General features: G+C 37.0%; 1 protein-coding gene across 1 annotated transcript; it reads left to right on the forward strand.

Moving 5' to 3' along the window:
• Window positions 1–13046: 13046 nt before the first annotated feature.
• Window positions 13047–17539, forward strand: LOC133320450 (uncharacterized). Its single transcript, XM_061528954.1, has one exon. It carries the CDS (start codon window positions 13282–13284, stop codon window positions 14356–14358), a length of 1077 nt encoding a protein of 358 aa, XP_061384938.1. The 5' UTR covers window positions 13047–13281; the 3' UTR covers window positions 14359–17539.
• Window positions 17540–17704: the final 165 nt, after the last annotated feature.

Genomic DNA, 17704 nt, shown 5'->3' on the forward strand with positions numbered 1-17704 from the left:
CCATTAATTTAATGACTGCGACAGAAATTATTCTGTTGTCAAAAGGAAAATAAGATCGGAAGATCGGGTGTTCAGTCATGAACAATATATTGATCTGATTATAAAATCAAGCAATAACGCGAAATTTAACGTCAAAAAAGTCAATACAGAAGACATTAAAGATTTTAATAAATGGGCTCAAATAAATTTTAAAGCTAGACCTATATCATTGAGAAGTTACGGAAAAGCTGTCCCGAAAAATCAAAAAGTCAATTTTGAAGTATCGACTTATTATGTATTGTTTTTTGACCCAAGCAAACCTGGCGAAGTAATCGCAAAAAACTATATAGATAGTGACATTTCCCAAGAAGTTTACATTCTTTGAAAAGTAAAAGGTACTTGTAGTAGCTTACCTAGCCAAGTTAATTTAGCTCACAGTGTCAAAGTACCTATAAATCATTTAAAATTGCTGACATTTCAAAGGTGAAACAATACGTACCGGCAGAATTTTTAGAATTTTATGAAGAAATTCTATAATGGCCAACTACTACTATATTACATATATTTCAAATGTTTTTTTTTTCTATTTTTTGTACTCATATCAGTAAATTTCGAAAAGTGCACATATCACAAATATAAAGTATCTAATAATATATTGATATTAAATAAAAAATAAATCAATTAAGCATTTTTGAAGGATAATTAACATCAAAATATAACTCATACTCACTTTTAAAATTAGTGCACTAGTTTGAAAAACAACCAGTTTTTTTCAATTCCTAAACATTTTTAATTTTCAGAGATGTGCCCTTTCCGAATTGGCATATTCATTTACAAACAACATAAGAAAGTGAGCCAATTCTTGAGACCCATAGAGAGTACCATTCCTCTGCAACAAGCGGGTGTATACAAACTTGATTGTTACTGTGGCTTGTCATACATTGTAGAGACAGAGGAGCATCGGCACAAGGGTTAAAGAACACATCTCAGACATCAAAAATAGGCGCTTGTCGAAGTCAGCAGTGTGTGAACACACAATGGACAACCCAGGCCTCTACATTCGGTTTGATAAACCACAAATCCTCGCTCGGGAAGACAAGTAAATACCGAGGTTAATCCGTGAGGCTATTGAAATTAAAAAAACATCCCAAATTCAATAGAATAGATGGCTGGAATCTCTCAAACAACACCCCTTCTTAAAAATATAAAATCCCATATCCGTGACCACACCGCAAGACCTTGGGACACCGACACCGTAAGCGCATTCTGCCGGCATCCAAAGCGGTACGCCAGAAAATTCAGAAATCGATGGCGGTAGATGATAAATAACAGGACCAACTGACAGACATACACATCTCGTCTGCCCGTGATCACGGTTGCTGAAAAATAACCGAAACGTCGGGAGTATGTAATTTTTTACAAAAATAAATCACGCGTAGAATATCCGAAAAATATTAGTTTCACTTAAATGAATAAAACTCGCTAACATCTTAGATCTCATTATGTGAACCAGTACGGACTGGAAATCGCAAACAAAATACGCCGGTTGGAGTACCTCAAGACGAAGAAAACTAAATTATTACCATCCTTGAATTTCCTCAAGAGATGCCGGGATCACGACATCGTACCAACATGTGTCAAAATATCACCTAAAAAAGACATCAAACATAGCGGCAGGATACTCCATCAGGCAAGTGAACGGTTACTTTGTCATCTTATTAGACAACATCGGTCGGATGCACGGGTGTTAGATTTTCAAATTGATGTTCTGAGTTACGAAATACAAAAATGTTTGTCTAAGACGGATTGGCAAAAATGTTTTGATATTAGTAATAAACGTGAACAATCCACGTATAATCAATCGAAAAATAATAAAATTAATAAATTTAAAAAATTTACGGACAAAATAAAATTAGTAATCGTAATGGCAGTAGTTGTAATATTAATTTAAGTCGGGCAACACAGACATCGGTAACTGTCGTCAATCTATCAAAGCAAACCTTAGATAAACAAACCATTGAGATCCTTAAAAAAGGATTTAATTTTGCACCAGTGCCATCAAAATTACCGTTCGAAGACATTATCTGTAACGTTCAGGAATGTCTTCATAAGAATCATGTCACGAAAGAGGAGTCTGAAGCAATCCGGCAGGATGTTTCGTATGTTCTGCGCCGGAGCAAATTGCCTCGACAAAACATCTCTCGTCAAGAATCAGTTGCACTCAAACACCTTCGCAACAATGAAGACCTGACTGTCCTCCGTGCAGATAAAGGGAACGCGACCGTAATAATGGATACGAGTGATTATGATGATAAAATAATCGAAATTCTTTCGGATAATTCTATTTATAAAAAAGTTAACAAAGACCCGACAAGTAAAGTTTTAAATAAAAATAAAACATCTGCTTTTCTGAACCATCTTAATTCTATTAATAGCAAGATTCAGTTTACTATAGAATTAAAATCCAGAGGGTGTCCTACTAAGTATTTTTCCGATATTTAGCCTTGGGCGTACGGGTACGCGACCCCGGATCCTCGAGCCACCACTTTTATACCTTTATCCTCAGTCCATGAAGGTGGTGTCGTGTACCTCTCCCCATTCCCCTTCCTAACCTCTTTCCCCCCTTCTCTATCTTTTCCTTACCTGGTTTTACCCGTAAAACAGGGTTTTGGAGGTCAGACGGCAGTCGCTCCGATAAAGCACTCATCGTCACTCACATGGTTGAAAACGTTAATGGACTGGGTACGGTTAGGGCGTCGCCGATAAACGACGCGCAGACACATCGCCCTACACCTGCGATAAGTGGGCACCCCAACGGAAACTCCGCTTTGCAATGTGGAATATTGGCTTTCTAACCGGACGATGCAGAGAACTCGCAGATGTACTCATGAGACGTCAGGTCCAGTATGCGTTCCTCCAGGAAACTCTTATATGGCAGCGAATGTTGGCCAACACTGTCCAGGCACACTCAGGAGCTTCACGTAACGGAGATGAAGATGCTGAGGAGGATGTGTGGAGTTACGCGGGCTGACCGTATACGTAACACATTTACCCGAGTTAGTCTTGGAGTCCGTGACGTAGCAGATAAGCTTCAGGAGAGTCGCCTGAGATGGTATGGCCACTTTGCACGCCGGCCTGAGAACTATGTCGGCAAAATTTGCCTCGATATGTCGGTCCCTGGAGCAAGACCCCCAGGCCGCCCAAGAAAGCGATGGCTGCACACCGTGAAGCAGTATATGAGAGCCAATGGACTTACCACCGAGGATGCTAAAGACCGTGCAAAGTGGAGGAGTTTGAGCAGGAGGGCAGACCCTGGCTAATGCTGGGATAAATTGCCAAGAAGAGGACGAAATTTACTATAGAATTAGAGGCAAATAATTCTTAGCTTTCCTTGATATACTTGTCGTTAGGAATCCAGACAATACTTTGGGACATACTGTTTATCGAAAACCCACACATACTGATAAGTATCTCAATGGTAACTCACACCACCACCCTATGCAGTTAACTGCCGTTGGCAAATCTTTGTTACAGAGAGCCCAACACCTTTGTGATGCTGACCACCTAGAGGCCGAGCTGCAGAATGTAAAACATGCTCTCACTATCAACAACCTGCCCGTGCCTCGCCAGCATCGCAAATACCGCTTGAAGCCACCCACAGTTGAACGACAACCTGCGATACTACCATATGTGAAGAAAGTTACTGACAGAACAGGCAACATTTTGAAGAAGGTTTCCATCAAAACTATTTACAAACCACATAAGAAAGTGAGCCAATTCTTGAGACCAACCAAGAGTAACATTCCTTTGCAACAAGCGGGTGTATACAAACTCGATTGTGACTGTGGCTTGTCATACATTGTGCAGACAAAGAGAAGCATCGGTACAAGGGTTAAAGAACACATCTGAGATATCAAAAATAGGCGCGCGTCGAAGTCAGCAGTGTGTGAACACACAATGGACAAACCAGGCCACTACATTCGGATTGATAAACCACAAATCCTCGCTCGGGAAGACAAGTATATACCGAGGTTAATTCGCGAGGCTATTGAAATTAAAAAACATCCCAATTTCAATAGAGAAGATGGCTGGAATGTATCCAACACCTGGGACTCCCTTCTTAAAAATATAAAATCCCATGTCCGTAACCACACCGCAGGACCTCAAGACACCGTAAGCGCATTCTGCCGGCATCCAAAGCGGTACGCCAGAAAATTAAGAAATCGATGGCGGTAGATGATAAATAACAGGACCAACTGACAGACATTCACATCTCGTCTGACCGTGATCACGGTTGCTGAAAAGTAACCGAAACTTCGGGAGTATGTAGTTTTATACAAAGATAAAGCACGCGTAGTTTATCCGAAAAATATTAGTTTCATTTAAATGTATAAAACTCGTTAAAATCTTAGATCTTATTATGTGAATCAGTACGGACTGGAAATCGCAAACAGAATACGCCGGTTGGAGTACCTCAAGACGAAGAAAGCTAAATTATGACCATCCTTGAATTCCCTCAAGAGATGCCGGGATCACGACAACGTACCAACATGTGTCAAAATATCACCTAAAAAAGACATCAAACATAGCGGCAGGATACTCCATCAGGCAAGTAAACGGTTACTTTGTCATTTTATTAGACAACATTTGTCGGATGCACAGCAGTTAGATTTTCAAATTGATGTTCTGAATTACGAAATACAACAATGTTTGTCAAAGACAGATTGGCAAAAATGTTTTGATATTATTAATAAACGTGAACATTTACGTGAACAACAATGAACAACAACAACGTGAACATAATAAAATTAATAAATTTAAAAAATTAACGGACAAAATAAAATTAGTAATCGTAATGGCAGTAGTTGTAATATTAATTTAAGTCGGGCAACACAGACATCGGTAACTGTCGTCAATCTATCAAAGCAAACCTTAGGTACACAAACCATTGAGATCCTTAAAAAAGGATTTAATTTTGCACCAGTGCCATCAAAATTACCGTTCGAAGTCATTATGTGTAACGTTGAGGAATGTCTTCATAAGAATCATGTCACGAAAGAGGAGTCTGAAGCAATCCGGCAGGATGTTTCGTATGTTCTGCGCCGGAGCAAATTGCCTCGACAAAACATCTCTCGTCAAGAATCAGTTGCACTCAAACACCTTCGCAACAATGAAGACTTGACTGTCCTCCGTGCAGATAAAGGGAACGCGACCGTAATAATGGATACGAGTGATTATGATGATAAAATAATCGAAATACTTTCAGATAATTCTATTTATAAAAAAGTTAACAAAGACCCGACAACTAAAGTTTTAACAGGAACAAATTTTTTAATAAATAAATACAGTTGCAAACTTCTAGATCTAGATATCAAATCACTCGTACCATCGTTTGCAAAACCTCCAAAATTGTATGGATTACCTAAACTCCATAAACAAGATGTTCCATTACGCCCAATTGTAAGCCAGATTGACTTACAAACTTATAAACTGGCTAAATTTCTTTCAAAGATATTATCTCCACTCCGGGGCCACACAAAGTCATTTGTTAAGGATTCCTACCAGATTGTCAAAGATATAAAACACCCAAAATTGACTGATAATGACAGTATGGTCAGTTTCGATGTACAGTCATTATTCACTAGTATACCCGTTCTTGACTGCATTCTTGTCTCCCCCGTTGTCGCTGACATATTCATGGAGGACTTCGAGGTGCGAGCCCTTTGCTCTCCTCCTATAAGACCTTTAGTATATAAACGGTATGTAGATGACACCTTCACAATATTAACACGTTCGCGCGCGGTACGTCGGTGGGCGATAGAAGATAAAAAAACTAACGCGACACTACGTCGACAGTCGTTCAAGTTTGAAATCTAGTAATCCACCGTACGTCGACGGGCGGTATTGTTTCCTATTAAATATTAGCGGGAAATTTTTTTTGTCCCCGTACGAACCCTCAGAAATTTGCTAGTGTCACATTGAATGGTAAAAACTTACTAGAAAGGGACAGCCATATCTCCACTACATTGACAATTGTAATACACACTGCACACAGACACAACGTCCGTCGGCGGTCGCGGTCAATAGACTTTGGTTCACTCGTTCGGTCAGTGCGCATTTGCGAGCGAATTGGATTGGGTGCGTGCGAGTTTTGCGCGGTTTCAAGGTAATATCCTTATAATAAAAATATTTACGTGTACTTGTGTATATTGTATGTGTTTAGTGTGATTTATTACACTATTTTATTTACCAATCGAAGTTATATGTTTGTGTTTTTACCCTTTAGATGGAATCCAATGACCCATACCAAAGCCAACAAAATCGTATACAAAAATTGTTTGACAAAGCTTCATCGTCAGAATCTAGCCAAGATCCTTATGCAGATGATGGAGAATATGGTTCCGACCAATGCTACGTACCTTCTGATGAAGATAATTGCAGTAGTTCCGATTCAGAAACCGTGGTAAGAGTACATCAACCGAACAAGTCACGACGACGTGTCGGTGGATCGTCTGATTCAAGTAAGTCTTCTACCGATTTATCAGATGTTCCTGACCAAAATTTATCACAATCGGAGCATCAAACTGAGCAAGAATCTCAGCAAAACGAAAATGTTCAGCCTTCTACTAGTAGAACTGAGATAGAAAGACATCTACTCGTACTTACTCATAATTCCCAGTCTAATAGTAACAACGAGCCAAACAACGACGACTTCGATAGTCAGGATTGGTCCTCTACACTAGTTGACATTCCAGAATTTAATTTTGATTCATCAATAGAAGGCATATCAGTAAACAAAGAGAATGTAAACAATCCTCGGGATATGTTTGATATTGTTTTTCCTAAACATTTCGTCGATTATATTGTGCAATGTACAAATGCCTATGGTAATAAGTTGTGTTCTACTAAGAGACCCCACACCAGACATAGTCGAAGGGCTGTATTTCGAGAGACCAATAATGAAGAAATATTGAAATTTTTGGGTCTATGTTTGCTGAAAGGACATGTTAAATGCCCTAAACAACGTAACCTGTTTACCTACACAAATCATTTGTCTTATCACCCAATTTTTACATATGTTATGTCTGCTAGAAGACATGAGCAATTATTGCGTTGTCTTTACGCTTCTGAAGTTGATGCTAAGGGATCAAGAAAAATAACTCCGTTTATTGACACAGCTACAGCACATTTTCAAAAGATTTACAATGTTGGTAAAAAACTTTCTTTAGACGAATCTTTACTTCTATTCCGAGGGCGATTGCAATTTCGTCAATATATTAAATCTAAAAAGGCTCGTTACGGTATCAAGTTCTATGAGCTCACAACGTCGGATGGATATGTCTTGAATATTTACATGTATTGTGGTAAAGAAAATCTAGAAGAAAACATTTCAAAGACTGAAGACCTAGTTTTGAGGCTAATGCGACCTTACCTTTTGAAGGGACACCTTTTATATATGGACAACTTTTATAACTCTGTTAGCTTGTGCAAGAAATTACTCGGTTTGAGAACTCACACTGTTGGAACGTTGCGGTCAAATAGGAAAGGTAATCCTGACAGTATTGTAAAGAAAAAATTAAAGAAAGGTGAACACGTTTGGGTCCGAAAGAACAATGTTTACGTATCTAAATGGAGGGATAGTCGCCCTGTCCTGATGATTTCTACAAACACTCATCCTACAATGGTTGAAGTACAAAACAGATTTGGGAGAAAGAAGATGAAGCCTCTTGAGGTGGCGACTTATAATAATCATATGTCAGGAATTGCTCGCTTAGACCAAATGGTCTCTTATTATTCAAGCCCTAGAAAAACAATTCGTTGGTATAAAAAAGTATTATTTCATCTTTTAGACATATCAGTGTGGAATGCATATTTTTTGTACAAAAAATACAAAAAAAATAATGACAAAAGTTATGAATTTATTATGTTTAGAGAGGAATTGATAAAAGACTTGATAAAACTCGATACTAATATAAATGTAAAGGACTTGGTCAACAAGAAAAGTATGCATTACAACAGGCTACACAATAATATACCAGCAATTGAGCGTAATGAGAGATCTTTAGATAGAATGAAGGGCCACTGGCCTGAACGAATTGAATCTAATCCTGGCAGCAAGAAAAAATATGCTTTTTTAAAATGCCGTGTTTGTTCCAAAGATGGAAAACGCGTAGAAACTAGTTACCGTTGCAAAGGATGTCCACAAAACCCTCCACTTTGTCCATCTTGCTTCGAGGCCTGGCATAACGAAATTAATTTATAATAACATAATTACCAGTAATTTCTAAGGTCATTTTGTTTACTAATTTTTTATTATGAAAGTTGATTTATTATGAGTAAAAGTTTCGTACCTACCTAATTATTAATTAACATTATTATTGATCTCACACTCCTAAGATTGTTTTGTTATAAGAAAGTTGATTTATTATAAGTAAAAGTGCCTTACCTAGTTATAGTTTCAAATATTGATACCTTATTCTTAAGATTAATTAAACATTTTAGTACAAAAAATATATGTTTTATTATTGAACGCCTCAAAACGTTAAGGGGCAGAACACCTACATGATAGAAACAAATCTGCCAGAACGCCCTAGGACGTGCGACGCCTGAAGACGTTCTGTCATTTGGTATGGTATTGGTAAGCGGATCTACGCAAGTACGCCTATGGACTTAGTATGGAAAAAACGTGTGTCAAAATGCCAAAATTTGTCATGCATTACAGCGCGCGAACGTGTTAAGTCAAAAAGACGCGGTAAACTGCGCGCTAGAGTGCTGTTTCACCAAGACAACGCCCCGGCTCACAAAGCCGCAGTTGCGATGGCTGCCATTGAAGAAATGGGGTTCGAACTGCTCGAACACCCTCCCTATTCGCCAGATCTAGCTCCCAGTGACTTCTACCTCTTTCCTCGGCTCAAAGAACATCTCCAGGGCAACAAATTTGAGGACAATAGTGAAGTGATGGCCGCAGTGGAGGCATTTTTGGAGGGTCAAGACAAATAATTTTTTTCTAAGGGAATCATGGGCTTAGAAAAAAGATACACTAAATGTATTAACTTGTTAGGAGACTATGTTGAAAAATAAAATACTTTTTTTTATCTTATAGTTCTGTTTCATATTGATTATCATTACTTATTGATCACCCCTCGTACTGTTTATAGGAAACCCACACATACGGATAGGTATCTCAATGGTAACTCACACCACCACTCTATCCAGTTAGCTACCGTTGGCAAATCTTTGTTACAGAGAGCCCAACACCTTTGTGATGCTGACCACCTAAAGGCCGAGCTGCAGCATGTAAAACATGTTCTCATCATCACCGACCTGCCCATGCCTCGCCAGCATCGCAAGAACCGCTTGCAGCCACCCACAGTTGACAGACAACCTGCGATACTAACACATGTGAAGGGAGTTACTGATAGAACAGGCAACATTTTGAAGAAAGTTTCGATCAAGACTATTAGAATATGCAATTTCGAAAAGAGCACATATCGGATATTTTGTGAAATATGTTTTTTTATACCAATGTGACGTGAATGCTTGTCTACACCCATTAAGATCGAAAACAGCGCATCTCTGGTATTAATTCTATTATAAACGTCATCGCCTGTTCATAAACAATCTCGAAAAGGGCACAACTCTGGGAGATGTGCCCTTTTCGTACTTTTTGATTTAAAAGTACGACCGTTATATCTCTCTCTTTCTTTTTTTGGTATGAAGTAATATAATCAAATATTGCATCAGTCATTGTTTTGCCAGCAGTTAGCTAAGACGTTCTGTTGTGCTTTCAAAATGATTTCTTATGATTCCGACAGTGAAATTCCGAAAAAAAGAAAGGTGTTACAAATACTGAGAAATATAAACATGTTGGTTGTCATTAGAACTTCTAAAATCAAAGGTTTACCTCATTTGAACCACAAAGGGAAACGAGTACCAGGACGACAAACAGGAGTGAGTTGCCGATGCCCCCTAAAATGTTTTGAGAAAATGTCTGAAGACGATATGGATACCTTGATTGAACGAATCAACTCTTTTCGGACAACAAACGGACAAGATCTTCAAGGCATGATAGAGTTATTTGTATCTAGAGACACCTCAAAACGAACCGAGGATCAGACTAAGACAAAACCTAAAACGATTTCCTGCAAATATTTTGTTGACATTGGCACGGAAAGAAAAAAGGTTTGTATATCTGCGTTCATAAGTTTACATGGAATAACCGTAAAGAGATGTCGATGTTTGGCAGAACTAAAAAGACAAAATAAAATACCACAAGACCTGAGAGGCAAAGCAAAAGGTTCAGGAAGTAATGTTATTCCTGGTGAATATTGCATTAAAATTCACGAATTCATAGATAATTTTAATAAGAAGAAAATCCATTACTGTAACAATGTTACAAAGGAATATTTGTCATCCTCTTTAAATATCAAAAAATTACATGACATGTTTTTGAGCCGGTTCCCTGAAATGACAGACAAAATTAACTATCAGTGTTTTCGACAATATTTTCATAAAAATTTTGACTTGTCATTTGGTAGACCACAAATCGACGTTTCCAGTAAGTGCGAAGAACTGACTGTTAAAATAAGGAATCCTCATTTAAATGATGCCGCTAAGAGAACAGCTGCTGCAGAAATAATAGCGCACAAGCGTCGTGCAAGCAAATTTTATAAAAAAATTAAGGAAATACAACAAAAATGTGCCAGTGATGAAACGGTTTCAGGAATGTCTTTCGACTATATGCAAAATTTACCTTTGCCTACTCTGCCTGTTCAAGAAATTTTTTATTATAGACAACTTTGGGTATACGAATTCTGTGTACATAACATGAAGACTGGCAAAGGAACATTTTATTCTTATCATGAAGGACAAGCTTTGAAAGGTCCAAACGAAGTGTCGAGTTTCTTGGATGATTATATCAATAAATATGTTCCAGATTCGATAAAAGATCTTCATCTTTTTTGTGACGGCTGCCCAGGACAGAACAAAAATAACACGGTTATAAGATTTTTAATGGCCTTGTCGGCCCAAAAAAATATGATGATCCATATATATTTTCCCGTCCGAGGCCATTCATTTAATGACTGCGACAGAAATTTTTCTGTTGTCAAAAGGAAAATAAGACGCGAAGATCGGGTGTTCAGTCATGAACAATATATTGATCTGATCATAAAATCAAGCAATAATGCGAAATTTAACGTAGAAAAAGTCATTACAGAAGACATTAAAGATTTTAAGAAATGGGCTCAAATAAATTTTAAAGCTAAACCTTTATCATTGAGAAGTTACGGAAAAGCTGTACCGAAAAATCAAAAAGTTACTTTTCAAGTATCGACTTATTATGAATTTGTTTTTGACCCAAGTAAACCTGGTGAAGTAATCGCAAAAAACTATATAGATAGTGACATTTCCCAAGAAGTTTATATTCTTTCAAAAGTAAAAGGTACTTGTAGTAGCTTACCTAGCCAAGTTAATTTAGCTTACAGTGGCAAAGTACCTATAAATCATCTAAAAATTGCTGACATTTCAAAGGTGAAACAATACGTACCGGCAGAATTTTTAGAATTTTATGAAGAAATTCTACAATGGCCAACTACTACCGAAAGAGAGCCTGCAGAAGAAGATTTTTAATAAAAATTCATTAATAATTAACATCAAAATATAACTCAATACCCACTTTTAAAATTAATGCACTAGTTTGAAAAATAACCAGTTTTTTTCAATTCCTAAACATTTTTAATTTTCAGAGATGTGCCCTTTTCGAAATTGCATTTTCATTTATAAATTCATAAGAAAGTGAGAAAATTCTTGAGACCCATAAAGAGTAACATTCCTTTGCAACAAGCGGGTGTATACAAACTCGATTGTTACTGCGGTTTGTCATACATTGTGCAGACGAAGACGAGCATCGGTACACGGGTTAAAGAACACATCTCAGACATCAAAAATAGGCGCGCGTCGAAGTCAGCAGTGTGTGAACATACAATGGACAAACCAGGCCACTACATTCGGTTTGATAAACCACAAATCCTCCCTCGGGAAAACAAGTATACACCGAGGTTAATACACGAGGCTATTGAAATTAAAAAAACATCCCAATTTCAACAGAATAGATGGCTGGAATCTCTCAAACAACACCCCTTGATAAAAATATAAAATCCCATATCCGTGACCACACCGCAAGACCTTGGGACACCGTAAGCGCATTCTGCCAGCATCCAGAGCGGTACGCCAGAAAATTAAGAAATCGATGGCGGTAGATGATAAATAACAGGACCAACTGACAGACATACACATCTCGTCTGCCCGTGACCACGGGTGATGCGAAGTAACCGAAACTTCGGGAGTATGTAGTTTTATACAAAGATAAAGCACGCGTAGTTTATCCGAAAAATATTAGTTTCATTTAAATGTATAAAACTCGTTAAAATCTTAGATCTTATTATGTGAATCAGTACGGACTGGAAATCGCAAACAGAATACGCCGGTTGGAGTACCTCAAGACGAAGAAAGCTAAATTATTACCATCCTTGAATTTCCTCAAGAGATGCCGGGATCATGACATCATACCAACATGTGTCAAAATATCACCTAAAAAAGACATCAAACATAGCAGCAGGATACTCCATCAGGCAAGTAAACGGTTACTTTGTCATCTTATTAGACAACATCGGTCGGATGCACGGCAGTTAGATTTTCAAATTGATGTTCTGAGTTACGAAATACAAGAATGTTTGTCAAAGACAGATTGGCAAAAATGTTTTGATATCGAAAAATAATGAAATTAATAAATTTAAAAAATTAACGGACAAAATTAAAATTAGTAATAGTAATGGCAATAATTGTAATATTAATTTAAGACGGGCAGCACAGACATCGGTAACTGTAGTCAATCTGTCAAAGCAAACCTTAGGTAAACAAACCACTGAGATCCTTAAAAAAGGATTTAATTTTGCACCAGTGCCAACAAAATTACCGTTCGAAGACATTATCTGTAACGTTGAGGAATGTCTTCATAAGAATCATGTCACGAAAGAAGAGTCTGAGGCAATCCGGCAGGATGTTTCATATGTTCTGTAAAGTATCTATAGGCATCTGTCCTAAGCCATAAACCAAATAAAAATGTTAGTCTATAGTCTATGTAATCAGCTTGACAGAATAGACAATTTTGATATGTCATCTAAACCGCTCATTGTTTTATTTGCTTTCCTATTTTAATTAAATACTACGTTACATGGTGTCAGAACTATTTAAAAACGTGTTAAAAAAAGGAAACGAAGAAATTCGTGAGAAAGTTGTAAAATGGCTACGAACGACGCAGTATCTGGAATAAAGCCGCCGGCTAACCTACAAATTGACTCGGACAAATCAACGTGTTGGAAAAACTGGTTACAACAGTTTGAGTGGTATGCAATCGCTGTTCAGCTAGATAAAAAGCCAGCCGATGTCCAGGCAGCAACATTTATGGCAGTAATAGGCCCAGAAGCGATCGAAATATACAATAGTTTCAATCTGAGCGATACAGAAAAAAAAAACCTGGCCGCCATCAAAAACAGGTTCAAAGAGTATTTTGCACCAAAAACAAATATATCATTCGAAAGATATATATTTTTTAAGATTGAACAAAATGAAGATGAATATTTTAACGAATTTTTAACCCGAATAAAAACTCAGGCAATCAAATGCGAATTTGACAATTTACTGGACGAAATGTTAAAGGACAAAATAGTTTTTGGTATCCGATCCAATCAAGTCAGAGAGAAATTGTTGACAGAAGATAAATTAGACTTAACCAAAGCTATTAATATCTGTAAAACTAGTGAACAAGCGTCCAAACAATTAGATGAGTTTGAAAGCAAAAATAAAACAGATAAAGTACTAGTAGTCAAAAACAAAAGTGTCAAAAACAAAGAAAATGAAAATTTTGACTGCAAAAGGTGTGGTTCAAATCACAAACGCAGAGAATGTCCAGCATTTAACAAACCCTGTACCAAGTGCAACAAAAATGGTCACTTTGCCAAAATGTGCCGCACAAAGAACTATAATCCTAAATTAAAAAATAAAGTGAACACTGTAGAAGAAATGTCAGATTGTTCAGAAGACGAGGTATATATATCAGCTGTAAGTGGTGGAGATAAGAAAGACTGGACAGAAACAATACAAGTTGGTAAAATAAAATTTGCTGCCAAATTAGACACAGGAGCACAATGCAATGTGTTACCGAGACACTTGATGAACAAACTAAAGGCAAGTCTGAAACCAAGCCGAACAAAAAATTTAATAAGTTATACAGAAGATAAAATGGCAGTTCTAGGTGAAGCAGAGTTACTATGTAAAATAAAAAATGAAAAAAAGAAACATAATATTCAAGATAGTTAAAGAAAAAGTTACACCAATTCTAGGACTTGATACATGTGAAAAATTAGAACTTATTGCACGAGTGAAAACACTGAAGGAAAGTGAATGTAAAAATGATATCTTCGAAGGCTTAGGATGTTATAAAAACTTTGAATATGATATTGACCTTATTGAGAACCCGAGACTGGAAATTAGACCGTCAAGAAGAATTCCACATGCTATAAGAGACGAGGTAAGGCAAGAACTTGATAGAATGGTTAAGTTAGATGTTATTAAACCAGAAACAGAGCCTACCCCTGCCGTGAGTCCTATGGTAATTGTGAGACAAAAAGGTAAAATAAGAATCTGTATTGATCCGTCAGATGTAAATAAAAACATTCTTAGACGTCATTTTCCACTTACTACTATAGAAGAAATTTCAGCAGACATTAAAGGTTCTAAATTCTTTGCATTGTTAGATTGTACAAAAGGATTTTGGCAGATTAGACTTTCTGAAAGAACACAAAAGATATTAACTTTTGCTACGCCATGGGGAAGATATTCTTTCAAGAGACTTCCTTTCGGAGTATCATCGGCTCCTGAAATATTCCAAGAAATTTTAACAAATTTGCTCAGTAAATTTAAAAACGCAAGAGTGTCAATCGATGACATCTTTATCTATGCAAAAAGTAGAGAAGAACTTAAGAAAACTGTTAGCAAAGTTATAGAAACACTGAAGAATTCAGGGTTCAAACTAAATAAAAATAAGTGCATTTTTGAATCAGAAAGAATTAAATTCCTGGGGCACATTGTTTCAGCTAATGGACTAGAAGCAGACCCAGAAAAAGTTGAAGCCATACAAGCAATGAAGACGCCAACAAATAAAACGGAGCTACAGAGACTACTAGGAATGATCACATACCTAAATAAATTCATCCCGAATATGTCAGACCTAACAAATCCACTAAGAGACTTGCTACACAAAAATACAAACTTTATATGGGAAGTTCATCACGAAGAAACATGGAACAAAATAAAACAAGTTCTCCAGAGGCCTCCAGTATTAAGACTATATGATGTAAATAAACCTGTAACATTAAGTGTAGACGCAAGTTCAAAAAATCTTGGTGCTGCACTCCTCCAAGAAGGACAACCAATAGCATTCGGAGCAAGGGCGTTGACCAAATGTGAACAGAACTATCCACAGATCGAAAAGGAAGCACTCGCTATACTGTTTGGATGTAAGAAATTTCACGAATATGTTTACGGCAAAGAACTGACAGTAGAATCAGACCATAAGCCACTTGAGTCTATCTTCAAGAAAAACATACAATCTGCTCCAGCAAGATTGCAACGGATATTATTTAATCTTACACCATACTCACCAAAAGTTATATTTAAAAAGGTACAGAGATACCACTGGCAGACTTCCTTAGTCGAGACTGTGATGCCTCTAATCTAAAATATGAACAAGAAGAAAATCTGAAAGTTGCAGTTATACTACCTATGTCAGTAAATGCTAAACAAGAGTTAATTACAGCCACAAAAGAAGACCAACACTCACAGTTACTACTTAAGACAATAATACAAGGATTTCCAGACAAAGTCAGGGACCTTCCTACAGAACTACAACACTATTTTAATTTTAAAGAAGAACTAAGCTATCTGAACGGTATAATTTTTAAAGGAAATAAAATTGTGGTACCTAAATTACAGATCCCCAAAATGCTAAAGAATATTCATCAAGGACATCTAGGTATAAACAGCTGTTTAAGAAGAGCACGACAACTTTTCTATTGGAAAGGACAGTACCACGACATTATAAAACTAGTCAAAACCTGCTCCATCTGTGAACAAACACAAAGAGATAACATAAAAGATATAGTGCTAGTTAAAGAATTTCCTACACTTCCATGGCAAATAGTTGCATCTGATCTGTTTGAACTAAAAGGTAAAACTTACATAGTAATCTGTGACAGCTACTCCGGATATGTGGATTTTCGACAGCTAAAAGGTCAGTCATCGTATGAAGTTATAGAACAATTGAAACAATGGTTTGCCGTGCATGGAGTACCAGAAGAGCTACAAACTGACAATGGACCACAATACATGTCCAGAGAATTCAAGGCCTTTCAAAAAGAGTGGAAATTTAACCATGTCACCTCCAGTCCACATCACCCTCAGGGCAATGGGCTTGCTGAAAAAGCAGTTCAAGTAGTCAAGAACATATTGAAAAAATGCAGTATGGACAAGTCTGATGTCCAACTTGCTTTATTAAACTGGAGAAATACTCCAAGAAATGATATTTTAGGCTCACCCAATCAACGTCTATACAGCAGAATTACCAGATCTCCATTACCTATAAACGACAACAACTTAAAACCAAAAATAATAACAGGAGTGACCACTGAGCTTAAACGACTAAGAGAAGTACAAGCCAAATATGGTAATAGGCACACTAAAAAACCAGATTCTTTTGAAATTAATGAGAAGGTCAGACACAAAGTTGCCCACCGTCAATGGGAGGGGGCAAGGGTGTTAGAAAGGCCTGAAGGTTTACCAAGATCCGTTATCATCCAAACTGATCAAGGACAAATACTACGCAGAAACTTCAGTCATTTGCACAAGACTCAAGCAGACATAACCAGAAACAGAGTGGTAGTTCCTGATATTAAATATACAGAAGAACCAACAACACAACAGGTTCCATCACCACAATCACCTGCTGCCCTGGAGTCTCAACCGACATCAACAAGTTCATCACCAAGTAGTTCTAATCACATGCTGGAGTCAACACTCACTCAACCATCAACAGCACCTAGATCATCAAGATATGGTAGAATAATAAAACCAGTAAATAGACTTGATCTTTAATAACACTTAAATCAGTACTTATTAAAGCTGTGCTCAGTAAATTTACAATCATTTTATATTTTCTTGTGCAACATTAATTATTAGATGAATAATGTTAGTTTACTATTCACATAATAGTAAGTCATTGTTTTGTCATATAAAATTTATTATGTTCATTCATGTTAATTAAAGAATAATAAGTTAGTTTTAAAATGTAAGAAAACGTTTTTAAGTTTGTTTAGTTTATAAAGAAAGGGAGATGTAAAGTATCTATAGGCATCTGTCCTAAGCCATAAACCAAATAAAAATGTTAGTCTATAGTCTATGTAATCAGCTTGACAGAATAGACAATTTTGATATGTCATCTAAACCGCTCATTGTTTTATTTGCTTTCCTATTTTAATTAAATACTACGTTACATGTTCTGCGCCGGAGCAAATTGCCTCGACAAAACATCTCTCGTCAAGAATCAGTTGCACTCAAACACCTTCGCAACAATGAAGATCTGACTGTCCTCCGTGCAGATAAAGGGAAC

The sequence above is a fragment of the Danaus plexippus genome, assembly GCF_018135715.1.
Source record: "Danaus plexippus chromosome 29 unlocalized genomic scaffold, MEX_DaPlex mxdp_36, whole genome shotgun sequence".
NCBI lineage: Eukaryota > Metazoa > Arthropoda > Insecta > Lepidoptera > Nymphalidae > Danaus > Danaus plexippus.